Genomic DNA, 15,493 nt, shown 5'->3' with positions numbered 1-15,493 from the left:
GACCCTTTCATAGGAATCACCTAAGACTATCATGAATATCATATATTTGCATCATGACTTATAACAGCTGCAAAATTGTGGTTAAGATAAAGCAATGAAAATAATTTTATGATTGGGGGTCACCACAACATGAGGAACTGTATTAAAGGGTTGCATCATTAGGAAGGTTGAGAACCACTGCTCTAGGAAATGGGGACTAGGCAGAAAGAGAAGGCGCTAAATCAGGTGGATTATTTATATACTCAAGAGGTAGATGAGAAAACTGGGGGGGGGACTACATTTAACATGGATCTATGTCTGTCTGTTCTCAAAAGCTACCCTCTTCTTGTCTGATTAGAATGAGCTGTAGGCGAGGGAAAACCTGGTTTCTCTCGGTAGGGCAATGGATGTGATTTCCCTGTAGATGATGGTATCTTGGAAGAGGGGAGATAAGTCTCTACCCAGGTCCTTGTGGCAAAGTCCTTGCTATTCCCTTCATCCCCCCTCATTTGACAGAACTAATGCTCGATGCGCAGCGAGGAGCTCAGTAAGAGGCACTGTCTGGGTGGGTGATACATTGAGACTGCAATGGTGGGTGTCCCTATTCCCCCAGGATGCCTTGCAGCAGAGGTTGACTCAGCAGGACACATCTGTTCTCCAGCTCAAGCAAGAGCTTCTGAGGGCAAATATGGACAAGGATGAGCTGCACAACCAGAACGTGAGTTAAATGTGTGAACAATACCTCAGAGCGCCCGTTAGTCACGTAGGATGCTACGCGGAGGTTGCTCAGCCAGCCCTTGTAGTCTCCTTATTTTGTCCTTGGGTGCCCACCTTCCGTGTCTATAGTTCTTTTTATTCCCATAAGACCCATTTCTGGTCTTAGGTCACAGCACCTAAGCCTGCAGCACCTCAGATGGTCCTTGACTTAGCCTCAGCTCGGAGAACACTAAGGTCAAATTGTGTCTTTACCGTCTGCTTAAAGACATGGGGAGCTGGTGTGTGTTTTGTCACAGCCTGCCCTCTCTGTGCTTTATACTATATTGTTGTTAACTCTTGTTGCCAAGCGGCTGGTTTCCCTAAGGGTTGGTATATAATATCTCCATGCCACTGAATTCTTTCTTACTTTGCAGGTGGATCTGCAGAGGAAGCTAGACGAGAGGAACCGACTCTTAGGAGAATACAAAGTAAGAAATGCCCTCCTGGTGACCTTTCGTGAATACCATGTTAGTTGATACTCAAAGAGCACTTCCATATTCAACTCTGTCTTTGCTCTCCGGTAGAAAATCTCTCCATTATCTCTGAAGCATAGATAACATTGGAAAGGAGCATAGCACAGGAACATGGGAAGAGTTGGTGGCAGACTCACCTCTCTCTCAGTAGCGAGGATGGCCCTTAGTGGCCCTCCTACAGGCAGTTTGCTCCCTTCTTGCCTTTCTAAGAATCCTGGCACCGTGTAAGACTGTGACGGTGTGGGAAGCCTTCCAGGCATAGCGTGAAGGAAGCCCGTGTCCCTGAGGCTCTTCCTTTCACAGGGAAGGGTGTACAGAGTGTGAACCACTTGATATCCTTGTGTTTGCACACCTCTGGAAGCTTATCTCCCTTGCAGAAAGAGCTGGGGCAGAAGGACCGCCTCCTTCAGCAGCAGCAGGCCAAGTTGGAAGAAGCACTCCGGAAACTCTCGGATGCCAGCTACCAGCAGGTCAGGATGCAACAGCCACTGGCCTGCCTGACCCATTGACCTGAAGGAAACACTTTCCTGATTTGCTCTGTTTTCCAGGTGGATCTAGAACGGGAGCTAGAACATAAAGATGTCCTTCTGGCTCACTGCATGAAAAGAGAGGCAGACGAGGTACATGTTACAGGACCGAGTTTGTTAGGATTCTATATAGTGAGGTGTTGAGTGCAGATTCCAGGACCTGGGTGTGTAGCTCAGTGGTGGAGCACCTGTCTAGTGTGCTCAAGGTACCAGGTTCACTCTCCAGCACCGAGGGGACTGGAGTGTGGTACCTAGCGTCTAACATTTAGAAATGAAACATGAAAATAACAGGGACCCTCTCTGTTATAATGGAGACTATGAAATTACATAAGCAACTCAATACAGTCTTACTAAATCCACCTAGCACAGAGCTGGATTTAAGATACAAGTGTTCTAGGCCAGGCGGTGGCAGCACACGCCTTTAATCCCAGCACTCAGGAGACAGAGGCAGTATGATGTGCTCGAGGCCAGGAGTTCCAGGACAGCCGGGACTACACAGAGAGACCCTGTCTTGAAAAATAAAGCAAAACAAAAACACCAAAAGATATACCCATGCTCTTGCAGTCTTGATAAAGAGTACTGGAGTGGCCATGGGCTTCCAGGCCAAGGTCCAGTTCATTCATTCTGCGTTCGAAATGCTTACTGAGTGTCAACTGCAGCCCTGATACAGCAGTGGGGAAAAGGGAGACCACATTCCCATTCATGACCCTAAAAATGTTCTTTTCATTTGGTGTGTGTGTGCGCGTGCATGCGTGCACACGTGTGTACACACCAATTCTCATCTTCAGCCTGGTTGAAGCAGGCTCGCTCTTGTGCTGCATACACTGGACTAGCTGACCCATGAGCTTCAGGGTGATTCTCCTGTCTCTAACTCGCACCTCACCTTAGAAATGTGAGGTTTATGTACGTTGTTTCACCTGGCTTTTTACATGGGTTATCAGGATCAAACAGACACTGTTACTCGCTGAACTATTTCCGTAGCCTCCACATAAGACTTCTAAGCAGTAAACAAGTAAATAGTTACATGCTACATCGGAAAGCACAGAGTGTAAAGAAAAAGATGTCTTGGTTTGCAATTATTTATCTTGTCAACAGCTCTTGTTTCTTCTTCTAGGTGACAAATTACAACAGTCACAGCTCTCAGCGCAATGGCTTTGTTCTTCCAGTAGCAGGAAGGGGTGCTGCTTCGATCACCCACAGAGGGGTAGGTGCCTAGGACTAGACAACAAGCTGAAGTGAGAGTGACGCCCCAGCGATCACCAGCGGACTAAGCTTTATATATTCCAGGCCTTTGATTCTTGCACCTGATGGGTGTATACAGATGCAAGGCATCCAGTATCCAAAATTAAAAATCAGTTGTTAAAATTAAGAGTTAAAGGGGGCTGGAGAGAGATGGTTCGGCGGTTAAGAACACTGCTCTTCCAGAATGGAACCTCATGGTGGCTCACAACCATTCTGGCGCCCTCTTCTGGCCTGCAGGCATATATGTAGACAGAATACTGTATACATTAAAAAAAAAAAAACAAAAAAACTTTAAATCTTTAGAGTTAATTAGTAGGCACCCAGTAAGTATCGAAGGAGGCTTATTTTCCTCTACAGAACTCAAGCCTCTATCCTAGGAACTTTCCCATTAGTCCTCTCCAGCCCGGTGGTTGGGACAGGGATGGGAATACGGCATGGCTCCCCGCCACCAGCCTGTCATTTCAGCCACAGACCAGTGACCTCCAGCTCGTGCGAGATGCTCTCCGCAGCCTTCGCAACAGTTTCAGTGGCCACGATCCTCAGCATCACACCATTGACAGCTTGGAGCAGGGCATCTCCAGCCTCATGGAGCGTCTGCACGTCATGGAGACACAGAAGAAACAAGAGAGGAAGGTAATACTGCGATGTCTTGTTTAGGCAATCCCCTGGGGCAGCCAGGTCTAATGGGTTCATCTATTATGCAAAGGCAGCATCAAAATGATGCTGATGCTGATGATAATAGTGATAATGATGATAATAAAACAAGACCCTGCTGAGGGCTCCAGATGGGCTTCGTTGGGGCTTCCATCTCAGAGGAACTGACTGTGGATGATTATGACAATCCAGGGAAGGAATGTGTGGTAACTTGGTGCTCAGCAGCTGTGTGGCTGTGTAAGGAATTGTGGTTCCTGAGTCCCCAGGATCCCTGCTGCTTATTCTCCTCCCCTCACTCCAAGAGGAGCTGACTCTGGGTGAGAAAACACATGGGGAGAGCACTGGAAACTAGAGAGCCTTTTGTAGCTACACATGCTACTAAGATAAATATGTCACATTTTGTATGTTGTGGTAGAGGACATAATTTTTGTTTCCTTTCCTGTTTTAAATTTTTGGGTAAATCCTTCTGCTGATAATAAATAACTCTTCACATCGTTATGACTCTCCAGGTTCGGGGCAGGTCACTCAGAACTCAAGCAAGCAGTGAATACCGGGCATCCTGGCCCCCTAATTCAAGTAAGTACTCGTTATCACAAAGTAAAGATGTCTGAAATATTAGACTAGAAATTTGGTTCCCCTCCTCCTTCTCTTCCTCTTCTTCTTCCTATTCCGTTCATTCTCCTCCTCCTTTTCCTCCTCCTCCTCTTCTCCCCCCCCCTCTCATTTTTTTTTTTTTTGGTTCTCTTTTGGTAGCATGCAAATCATCTTTCTGGACCACAGATACTAACTAGCACATAGGGCTGAAGGCACCATGTAGACACCAGCTTGTCTTCTTCATGTTCAGTGCAGGTGTGAGGCCTTGCTGTCAGTCTGTGGAGAGCAATCTATAGGCTTGGCAACAACCTGGGTTGTCTGGGGTTTCTCATGGGACCCCTTTGGCCAACAACTCAGTTATATGTAATGCAATCCTGGTATTGGGAGCTTCATTTGACAATGAGATATCCAGTTGGAGATCTGGCTCCCCCATTATTGGATAATTTTATTTAAATTGCATTCATTAATGTGTATATTTTACAAAGTCTCTTCATATTTGATTTCCAGACTGCTCCTTAAATGGCTCTAATTTCAGCTGTCTTTCCCCGTATTCCCTTCCTTATCCTCCACTCCCCTCTTCCTCACTCGATCCTTCCATCCCAGCTCCCCACATCCATCCATATAAGTGAATACACACCATGTTTGACTTGTGCCTGTGTCCTAGTTAGGTTTCTGTGCTGATCAGAAGGCAAACTGGGGAGGAAAGGGTTTATTAGGCTTACACTTCAGCATTACTGTTCATCACTGAAGGAAGTCAGGACAGGAACTCAAACAGGGCAGGATCCTGGAGGCAGGAGCTGATGCAGAGACCATGGAGGGGAGCTGCTTACTGGCTTGCTTCCCATGGCTTACTCAGCCTGCTTTCTTAGAAGTCAGGACCACCAGCCCAAAGATGGCACCATCCACCATGGGCTGGGCCCTCCCACACTGATCACTAAATAAGCAAACGTCTTACAGCTGGATCTTAGGGAGGCATTTCTTCAGCTGAGACTCCTTCCTCTGGTGACTCTATCTTGTGTCAAGTTGACACACAAAACCATCCAGTACAGCAAATATAAATGAATGCACACCATATTTGTCTTTCTGGGCCTGGGATTCCTCACTCAGGATGATTTTTTTCTAGATCCATCTGTAAACAGAGACTGAACATTTGTTTCTTGGTCACCCAGACCCAAATAATCACACAGAAACTATATTAATTATAACACTATTTGGTCAACAGCTCAGGCATATTTCTAGTTAGCTATTATATCTTAAGTTAACCCATTTCTATTATTTTGTATTTTACCACGAGGCTTGTGGTTCGTTACCTCTTGTTCTTGGGCAGCCACATAGCATCTGCCTCCTTCAGCAGCTACATGGTGTCTCTTTGACTCCATCTACTCTCTGTCTCTTCCAGCCTGACAATATTCTGTGGCCGTAGGTCAAAGCAGCTTCTTTATTATCCACTGGTAATAAAACATAGTCACAGCATACAGAGGGGAATCCTACATCATTCATCTATTTACCTATGGATTTCATTACTTCATTCTTTTTAATGACCGAGTAATATTCCATTATATAAGTGTACCATATTTTTAAATCCATCTGTCTTTTGAGGAGCATCGTGGTTGATTCCAATTTCTGACTATTATGAATAGAGAAGCAATGGACATGGTTGAGCAAGTATCTTTGTGGTAGGATGAAGCATCCTTTAGGTAAATGCTGGTATAGCTGGATCTTAAGGTAGATCTATTTCCATCTTCCCAAGGAACTGCCACACTGATTTCCATATTGTCTGTTCAAGTTTGCATTCCCACCAGCAATGGATGAGTGTTCCCCGTACTCCATATCTTCACCAGCATGAGCTGTTACTTAGCCATTCTGATGGATGTAAGATGAAATCTCAAGATGGTTTTGATTTGTATTTCCCTGATGAAAACCTGAAAGATCAAAGCAAAGAAGGAGGAGTGACCAACTGACCTTCCCTTTTTTTCACCAAAGACCCAGCACGCACCTCTGACTCCACAAGTCCCAGATCGACAAGACCATGAAGCCTCTAAGTCCCTCCCTACTCCTTCCTGTGCGTCTTCTCTATCCATATTCTTGATTTCTCCATGGTTAATCCTAGTTGCTTGTAGTAGGGAACTGCGGGCAGGCCTGCTTTTCATCCCGCACGGCTCCCACATGGCTAGCTTAGCCCCAAAAATAACAACACACAAATTGTATTCATTAAAACACTGCCTGGCCCATTATCTCTAGAGAGTTAGGTACTGGCTAACTCTCACATCTTGATTAACCCATTTCTAATAACCTGTGTAGCACCACGAGGTGGTGGCTTACCAGAAAAGATTCAGCATGTCTGACCTGGTGGCTGGCTCCATGGCATCTGCCCCATTGTCCTCTTCCCAGCATTTTGTTCTGTTTACTCCGCCTAACTAATTTTCTGTCCTATCAAAGGGCCAAGGCAGTCTCTTTATTGACCAATGAAAATAACACAATAGACAGATAACCCTACTCCATTCCCAACAAATGAACTATGGCTGTTTTCCTTTGTTTAGAAAAAAAAAAGAGGGAAATGATGCAGGAGAATTGTCTGTATTCTGTCAATCATATTTTAATAAAACACTGATTGGTCAGGCAGGCAGTATAGGCGGGAAAACCAGACAGGAAGTAGAGGTGATGCAATGAGAACAGGAATTCTGGGAAGCAGGGAGGTTCCTCAGCCACTCCTGAGCAGACCGCCGAAGAGACAGCATGTAACTTGCCCTGCTGACAAAGGTACGGAGCCATGTGCTAACATAGATAAGGATAATGGGGTAATACGTGTCATAAGAACTAATAAGTAGCCTGGCCTAATGGGCCAATCAGTTTTATAATCTTATGGAGTCCTATGTGTAATTTTCTTTGGGGCTTGCGGGCTATGGGGTACTGGCGGGACAGATACCCCAACAAGCCGGCCTTCATGTTACAGTTGCTGGCTATGTCCCCTGGTTCAAGGCATCACAGTGCAATCAAATATTCTGCAACACTGAGCCATTTGAATTTCCTCATGAGAATTTTCTGCTTAGATTTGTATCTCCTCTTTCCCCTGACCCCCATGATAGGATTTCTCTGTTTAACAGTCCTGTCTTGGAACTTGCTTTGTAGACCAGGCTGGCCTCAAATTCACAGAGATTCGCCTGCCTCTGCTTCCCCAATGTTGGGATTAAAGGCGTGCAACACCACCACCTGGTCATAGATTTGTATCCCATTTTTAATTGGGTTGTTTTCTTGATATCTAGTTTTTGTGTGTGTGTTCTTTATATATTTTGGAGATTAGGACTCTATCAGAAATGTAGTTGGTGAAAATCTTCTCCCATTCTGTGGCCTGCTGTTTTGCCCAAATCATGGTGTCCTTGGTCACACAGAAGCTTTTCACTTTCATGAGGTCCTGTTTATTCCTTAACAGTCTTAGTGCTGTGCTACTGGTGTTCTGTTCAGGAAGTCATCTTTTGTGCCCATGTGTCCAAGGCTATTCCCCACTGTCTCTTCTCCCAGGTTCAGTGTATTTTGTTTTATGTCGAGGTGCTCGATCCATTTGGAGTTGAGTTTCGTGAAGGATGAGAAGTATGGATCTCTTTGGATTTGTCTACATGCAGATCTTCAGTTTGACTTGCACCATTTGTTGAAGATGTTGTTTCTTTTTTCTAGTGTGTATTTCTGGCTTCTTTATCAAAAATCAGGTATTCAAAGGCATGTGGATTTATGTCTGGGTCTTTAATTTGATTCCACTGATCAATGAGTCTGTTTCTGTGCTAATCAGAAATTTTGTTTTTTTCATAATTCCAGTTTCTGGGTAGATGTTTTTGTGCAGTGCTTCACTTTTATGATTTTTTCCTGAGCAAACAAGAGTCATATTGTCTCTAGGAATATGAGGACTCATGATGTTGTTACCACCAGCCATATGGAGAATGCTGCTGACATGGGCTGAAATATCTGGAAACTGCAAAACTCAAAACATTCGTGCTGAATAAACCATAAAACAAAAACCATAAATCTAGATCACTCTAGTTTCAAATACTGCACACACACAGACCCACACACAGACCCACACACAAACAAAAGTCTGCTTTTTCTAGGGGCAGGGAGTCCAATTTCTTCGGGGATTGTCTTAAAACTTTTGCGAGTCCAGGTCATTATTTAAGGCCTTTAACTACAGACTTCTTTTAATCTCCTACGCCAGACTTCTGAATGGGTCTATACTTACTCTCTTTCATTTCTTTTTTAAAATGTTTAACATTTATTTGTTGACTGTATGTGTTTGTGCGCCCATGTGCCGCAGTCCACATGTAGAGGCTTGAGGTCAGCTTCAGGAGTCCCTTCTCTGCTACTCTGTGGGTTCCAGCAACCAAACTCAGCTGTGCGGCAAGCTCGCTCGCCTGCCGAGCCGTCTCTCTGGCCATGTCTGTCCTTTACCACCCAGTCTAGTTCATTCTTGCTCTGCTCAGTTATTCCATTTGTCCTCACTGTTGGGTTGCAGACGACACTCTCATTGTGTAGCCAAGTGGATGCATCTCAAGCTTTGCCTTCATTGTCAGTTCCAGTGCTGAGCAGTGATGTCCAGTTGCCGGCGCCTTGAGCATCCCTATAGTATCGCCAAAGAAAGACTGCAGGCGCGAAGGAGCCAGGCAGGCTTGCTACTGCTTCTCATTGCAGTCAGCTTTCCTTGTATTCTCTGAATGCGAATTCTGAATCCCCCCTTTGACTCCTTCTCTTCCTAGCCCTTGGCCATTGATGCTCTGCGATGCCATTTGAGGCCTCGTCCCAGACCTAGACTGTCTCACAGTCTCTTTAGGGATATTTTCCATTCCATGTGGCTTCAAGCATTCTTGTATGAGGATTACTATTGCAGTTTTAGTCTAATCCCTGCGCTTTTCTGAGCATCAAGGGTATGGATTTGAATGGCAATGAGATGTTCCTTCCTCTTCATAAGTTCAAAGGCTCTTGAAATTCATTCCTCAAACTGAATGCAAACCAACAGAGAGGAAAAACAGAGAGACTATAAAATCAGACATATCTGCAGTGCAGTTTTGGGGCTGCCAATCCACAGTGTATGACTGTAGACAAGAATGCTAATCAATGGCACTTGGTCTGAGGTTCTTTGTTATCGAATGGAGACAGTCTTGAAAGATTTGAGCATTATATGAGACTTCACCTGAAAATCACCGGCAAACTATTGGGGTCACGATACCCGAGGCAGTTGTAGCAGGTCCAGAACTCCTTCCATCCCACTCTGGCTGTGCCCTTTTCCTTTTCCAAATTTTCTCAGCCAAATTCCTTTCCTGTCCTTGACTCATGAGGAGAAACAACAAGCATTTCAGTGTTTTTAAAGATTTATTTTATTTATTTGTGTATGTGCGTGTGCATGTGTGTGTGCATACTACATATATGTGGGTGCCTGCAGAGGCCAGAAGAGGGCTTTGGATCCTCTGAAGCTTGGATTACAGAGTGTTGTGAACCGCCTGGGTTCTGGGAACAGAACTTGTATATGCTTTTAAGTGCTGAGTTATCCCTCTGGCCCCTTATTTCAGATTTTAAAGGTAACACAGCAAACATAGTGGAATAAAATTGAGAGTTCGTATAGGGGTTGTAAACCCATATATGTATAGTCATTTGACCTGGGACAAGCAGATATCCTACAACATAGGATCTCGACCTATTACCATATGTATGTAATAGATAGATCTATACAACTTCTAAAGAAGGAGAAATATACATTTTATATGGCAATGAATTTCTAAATATGACATCAAAATCACATGAGGCTAAAAAATGTAAAGTAATAAGTGCTATCGAAAGACGTGGGGAAAATGGAACTCGTCTGTGTTGCTTTGTGGTTGCAGCCACTGAGGAAACAGTTTCCCAAAAATCTAAGCACAGAATTATCACAGGAAGCATAGGTATAGACCCCAAAGGATTGAAAACAGATGTTCAAATCTGTAAAGTCAACACAAATGGCTGTCAACTGTGAAATGATCATATTTGGCTATAGAAAGGAATAAAGTACCGATCCATGTTAGAACATAGATGCGCTCTGAAAATACATTATGCTAACTATAAGATGCCAGACCCAAAAGGACAGGTCACTTGTTAATGTGCCTGTCCCCAACTGTGAGACCCTGAGTGCAAATCCTCAGCACCCACGTAAGAAGCTGGGTATGGTAACACACTCCTATAATCTTGTGCTGAGGAGGTAGAGACAGGTGGTCACTGGCGCTTTCTGGCCAACTAGTCTCCCCCAGTCTGGGAGACCCTGTCTCAAAAAGTAAGGCAGAAGGTTATTGAGGAAGACATCTGTTACTGATCCCTAGCTTGCACATACACAGGAGTGTGCGCATGCGCGCGCACACACACACACACACGCACACACACACACACACACAAAGTGGAAAAATATTTAAAAACCCAAAGGACAGGGCTGGAGAGATGGCTCAGCAGTTAAGAGCACTGACTGCTCTTCCAGAGGTCCTGAGTTCAATTCCCAGCAACCACATGGTGGCTCATAACCATCTGTAATGAGATCTGGTGCCCTCTTCTGGCCTACAGGCAGGATACTGTATAAATAAATTAATAAATCTTAAAAAAAAAACCCAAAGGACATATATTACATTTGTACATTTATATGAAATTAGAGAGAAAGAAGGTTGGGTTAGACACATGTCAAAGTCAAGAAGGAAGGGGAGATGGTAAATGACTGCTTTTCACAAGAGAAGAAATGATTTATTACATTCATTTATTTATACTGTGCACATGTATATGTGGGCACACCTGTACCACAGTGCTACATGTTCAGTTAGGTTTCTGTCAGGGATGGTTTCCATATTTGGGGGTAGATAGTGGTGAATGCTTGTGCAGCCTTGTGGATGCACTGCCACTGAATGGCACACTTAAAAATGGTGTCACCTCATGTGAATTCTATCTTAATTCTTAAAATGTGAACTTCTTAAAATAGTGTAATTGCCTTGAAAAACCAAAAAAAAGTATAATTCTGAATTCTGCCTGGAGTATAGAAAGCATTAATAACAAGAGAAAGTTGGCTAACCTAAAAAGTCACAAATTTTGAACCCATCTGAGAGATGAGGTCATAGGGAAATTAGCCAGCCTAGAAGAAGACTAGAACACAGGTTGCTCCAGAAAGCAAAAGGATGCTAGCACCAGCTTGTGTGTGGTGAAACCAGGAAGGGTAATGGGCCACTGGGCCACAGATAAAAGAATGTTGCTAAGATTTCCCCATATTGTTAAAGGCTAAGTAGAGAGCCCTAGGTGCCGAGGACGTAAGAGTTTATAACACGTGGACACTTTTCCATGGAATTCTACTCTGTGCATGAAAATGTTTGTTTGTGGGGGCAGAGTCAAAAGAAAACCTCCCCTGTTGGTGCAGGCCCAGAGGACAGAAGTGCTTCCACTGCAAAAACACAAGGCCCTATATGGACTGTTGTCCATTGTGGAGAAAAGACACCTGGAGGGAGCAGACCCTCCCCACCCTGCCCCAGCACTAGGCAGAGATGAAGATCTATTCCAGCCATGAGGAGGGGAAAGTGCATAGTCCTCCATCATGAAGCAGAGGAGGACACTTGTAGGCACAGATCTTTAGAAGGCGCCTGTTCTAGGGGGTGGAAGCAGGCAGAGTGACAGGGTCACAGGAGTCTCCCTCATCTATGCCATCAGGGACAAACCTCCAGGAAGCCAGCTCTTCCCCTGAATAGAAATCTGGAGGAACAGGAAAATGGGTATGTTCTAAGATACCTTAGTAACAAAGTCCCAGCCTCAGCTAGGTTGCTGTCTAGGTTCCTTTAGCTGTCACTACTCCTGTGCTCACAGAGGACACAGCATACTATTTCCATGGATGTTTTTACTCTCCCTGACTCTCTCTCTCTCTCTCTCTCTCTCTCTCTCTCTTGTCTCTGTCTCTTTCTCCTTCTCTCTCTCTCCCTCCGCTTTCCCTCTCTCTATCTATATAGATTGATATCTATAGAGTCACACTGTGGCCAAACTCATGATCATATTCCTTTGAACTCCTGAGTACTGGGATTATCTACTACCTTAACACAGGGTATCTAATGTTCATTAAAAATTTGTGAGGACCATCTGGACAGTTGTGGCATACCCCTCTAATCCCAGCACTTGGGAGGCAGAGAAAGGCAGATGTTTGCATTCAAGGCCAGCCTGGTCTACAAAGCAAGTTCTAGGACAGCCAGGGCTACACAAAGAAACCCTGTGCAGAAAAGGCAAACAAACAAAAAACAAAACAATGAAGCCTACATGGTAGAAGGAGAGAACTAGCTTCTTCAGGTTCTCCTCTGACCTCAGCATATGTGTGTATCATGCTCCCATCCCCCCCCCACACACAAAAGTGCAAATTTTTTTCTTTAATTAAGTGACATTCCCAGACTTGAGAAATGGGTCGGTGGTTAAGAACACTGGCTGTTCTTCCAGAGGACCTGAGTTTAATTCCCATCACCCACATGGCAGCTCACAGCTGTCTGTAACTCCAGTTCCAGGAGATCTGCCATTATCACACAGACATGCATGCAGGCAAAACACCAATACATATAGAATAAAGATAAATAGTAAAAATAAAAAAATAAGAGAGAGAGAGAGAGAGAGAGAGAGAGAGAGAGAGAGAGAGAGAGAGAGAGAGATTCCCAAAAGCAAGCAAGAAAAAAAGTCATTGCTAAGAACCATATCAATCTACAGAGCCAAACCCAAGTGTGACAAGGATTTTGGACCCATGAGACCAGGAATTATAAATAATAGATTAATGTGTTCAGTGTTGTGATAAAAATGTGCCAATGAGGGATTTTAGTAATGTGACTATAGCAGGTCTTTCTCTGAACTTCCAGCTCCCAAATAATGACACAGAGGCTTTTTATTCACTGTGAAAACTTGGACCCAGTTAAGCTTGTTCTCAACTAGCTCTTAAAACTTAAATTAATCTAAGCTAGGTGGTAGTGGTGCATACCTTTAGTGCCAACACTTGGGAAGCAGATGCAGGCAGATCTCTGTGAGTTTGAGGTCAGTCTGGTCTACAGAGCAAGTTCCAGGACAAGCTCCAGAACTACACAGAGAAATCCTGTCTTGAAAACCCAACAATAACAAAAAACTTAACTCATTTATATTAATCTACATTCTCCCAAAGCCTGACTTCCTCTGTGTCTGACTGGCAGATCTCCTGCTATACCTCAGATCCTTTCCCAGAGTTCCTAGCTCTCCCTGGAAGTCCCTCCCATCATCTTTTGCCTATATATTGGCCATTTAGCTCTTTATTAAACCAATCAGAAAGTGCCTTAGGCAGGTGAGGAAGGACAGACATACATCTTCAAACAGTGCACAAAAAGTTTATCTCAGCATCTCACCACTTTTAGTCTAATAAAAGGCTCATTTTCTATCATCAATAAACTCTATACAGTAAGAACAATTATCTGGTAAGAATTATATTCACAATGTTCAGTCCATTAGTATTTGGCAACTTTGGAGAAAGTACTCTATTATCGTCCTATCTTGCTGAGTTTTGTACCTAAATCACTTTCTATGTTGTATTAGCAACAAAAGTATCTTTTTAGACCTTAAAGCATTTTCTTAAATAAACATCTTAAGCTTTTATGTCTCCAAACCTTTATAAACTTTACATCTCTTTTGTGAGTTTCTTTTCTGAATTTGTTAACAAGGAAAATTGTAAGGCTGTAACTATCTAGTCTTCAACACCATCAGAGACCTCTCAGAAATGTGGGTGTTATGTTCTTAAAATTGCTTCGTGTTGTTTAGGAGCAGTGACATATTTAGGGGACCGTGAGAAAATTAGAATAATGGTCAAGTCTTGGGAGAGCTAGCTGTATCACTTGTTTTCTATTCTCTATGTGATGGGAAAGTGCAGGGCTTAACTGAAGTCCTTGAGTAGTCTGTGTGGCTGGGTCATCTTAGCTAACTGCTTTGAAGTTGTCCTGGATGCAGATTTTTGAGGAAATGGCAATAGAGGCATTCTGAGAGGCTGGGTCACCTGGGCTATCTGTCTTGTCTTCATTGGTGTCTGGTCCTTTTGTTCTGAAAACATATAAACTTTTAAAGGTTATATGTATATATATCATACATATATACATATGTATATATATATCTTCATCAATACAAATATGGAATGTGTAGTGTGCACAGATCAACTAAAGATGGTTTTCTGTTCTATGTTTGATCAGGTAAAAGGTATCTTCCAGCTTTATAAGTTTGTTTGAACTGCATGACCAAACTGTCATGAGGACTCTGTAGCCAACAAAATTTATCATCTTATCCAACTCAGAGCTGTTCTCATGCAGAGGGTTCAGCATATATGTCAGCTGTCTTGTAGTCTTTCTTGGTTTCCTCCTTGATGTCTGCAGCCAAGATTTTCAAGAGGTCTCCCCTGGTCAAATCTTTATTAATTTCGAGGAAATCCATAGCTTTTCATTTCCTGTAGAAAAAAAGGCATAACCTCTCCCCGAACACAACGCATTTTCTGACTTCCATTCTGAAGTTAAGACATCCTTAAAATATATAGACTGGTTTAATTCATCAGTTTTTTTTTCTATAATCCGATATCTTTTAGTAGCTGTTGTTTTAGCTTATTATCAATTAAAATTTAAAGTTAATAAAGAACTGTATAGGGTTCAATTTTTCTGTGTTATGGTATTTCCCATCCTTACATGATTTGTTCTTTTTATATTATTTTATTTTCCCTTTAAAGATTTTATTATTTTAAGCTGTATTTTTCTATGACTGTCTATATCCATTTTCTTTTCTTTCTTTAGCCAAATACATTTTTAAGCATACTGTACCTATTCAGAGGTTTTATGTCTGGACCTGGCTTTCTGCATACCTGTAGCCTTCTCTGCTGGTGTCTGGCTTCATCCAGCTAGGGTACATCCATCAGGCTACCCCACAGGTTCTGGGTTGCATCCACTGCTTGACCTTCTGCGAGAGCTGAGCTTCATGCCTGTGGACACTGGCCAGGAGCCATGCCCGCCTGTCCTGGAATGTTGCTGGGCCTGCAGGCTTTTCTCCCTAGTTCCCCACTGAGTAGCATGCCACTGAGAGCAGTACTGGGCTGCTCAGCAGGGCCTCCCAAAGGAGCTGCTCCTCTGTAGGCCAGCATTAGCATTGGGCCTGGAAGCTGCATCAGACTCCATGTCTTAACTTTGCTCAGCTTTCTCTGGCCCCATGTTTGGATATTTGTGTCTCCATATTGGATGCCAAGTGTAGCAGTTCTCCCTTTGGACCACC

At 43.5% G+C, this 15,493-nt stretch overlaps 1 protein-coding gene across 5 annotated transcripts in view; it reads left to right on the top strand.

The window, feature by feature from the left end:
* The window catches only part of Dixdc1 (DIX domain containing 1), an 86,570-nt gene that overhangs the window by 58,128 nt on the left and 12,949 nt on the right, over window positions 1-15,493 (top strand). For all 5 annotated transcript variants that reach the window (XM_085688731.2, XM_048417270.3, XM_048417271.3 and 2 more), the window contains 7 exons: window positions 593-697; window positions 1,110-1,163; window positions 1,586-1,678; window positions 1,757-1,828; window positions 2,850-2,939; window positions 3,443-3,610; window positions 4,141-4,207. In XM_085688731.2, the coding sequence (XP_085544857.2) occupies window positions 593-697; window positions 1,110-1,163; window positions 1,586-1,678; window positions 1,757-1,828; window positions 2,850-2,939; window positions 3,443-3,610; window positions 4,141-4,207 (649 nt within the window). The remainder of the gene's footprint in view (window positions 1-592; window positions 698-1,109; window positions 1,164-1,585; window positions 1,679-1,756; window positions 1,829-2,849; window positions 2,940-3,442; window positions 3,611-4,140; window positions 4,208-15,493) is intronic.

Source organism: Myodes glareolus, chromosome 4 (genome assembly GCF_982192425.1).
Source record: "Myodes glareolus chromosome 4, mMyoGla1.1, whole genome shotgun sequence".
NCBI classification, from domain to species: domain Eukaryota; kingdom Metazoa; phylum Chordata; class Mammalia; order Rodentia; family Cricetidae; genus Myodes; species Myodes glareolus.
The sequence above is the reverse complement of the archived record's forward strand: the minus strand, read 5'-3'. Positions and strand labels throughout refer to the sequence as shown.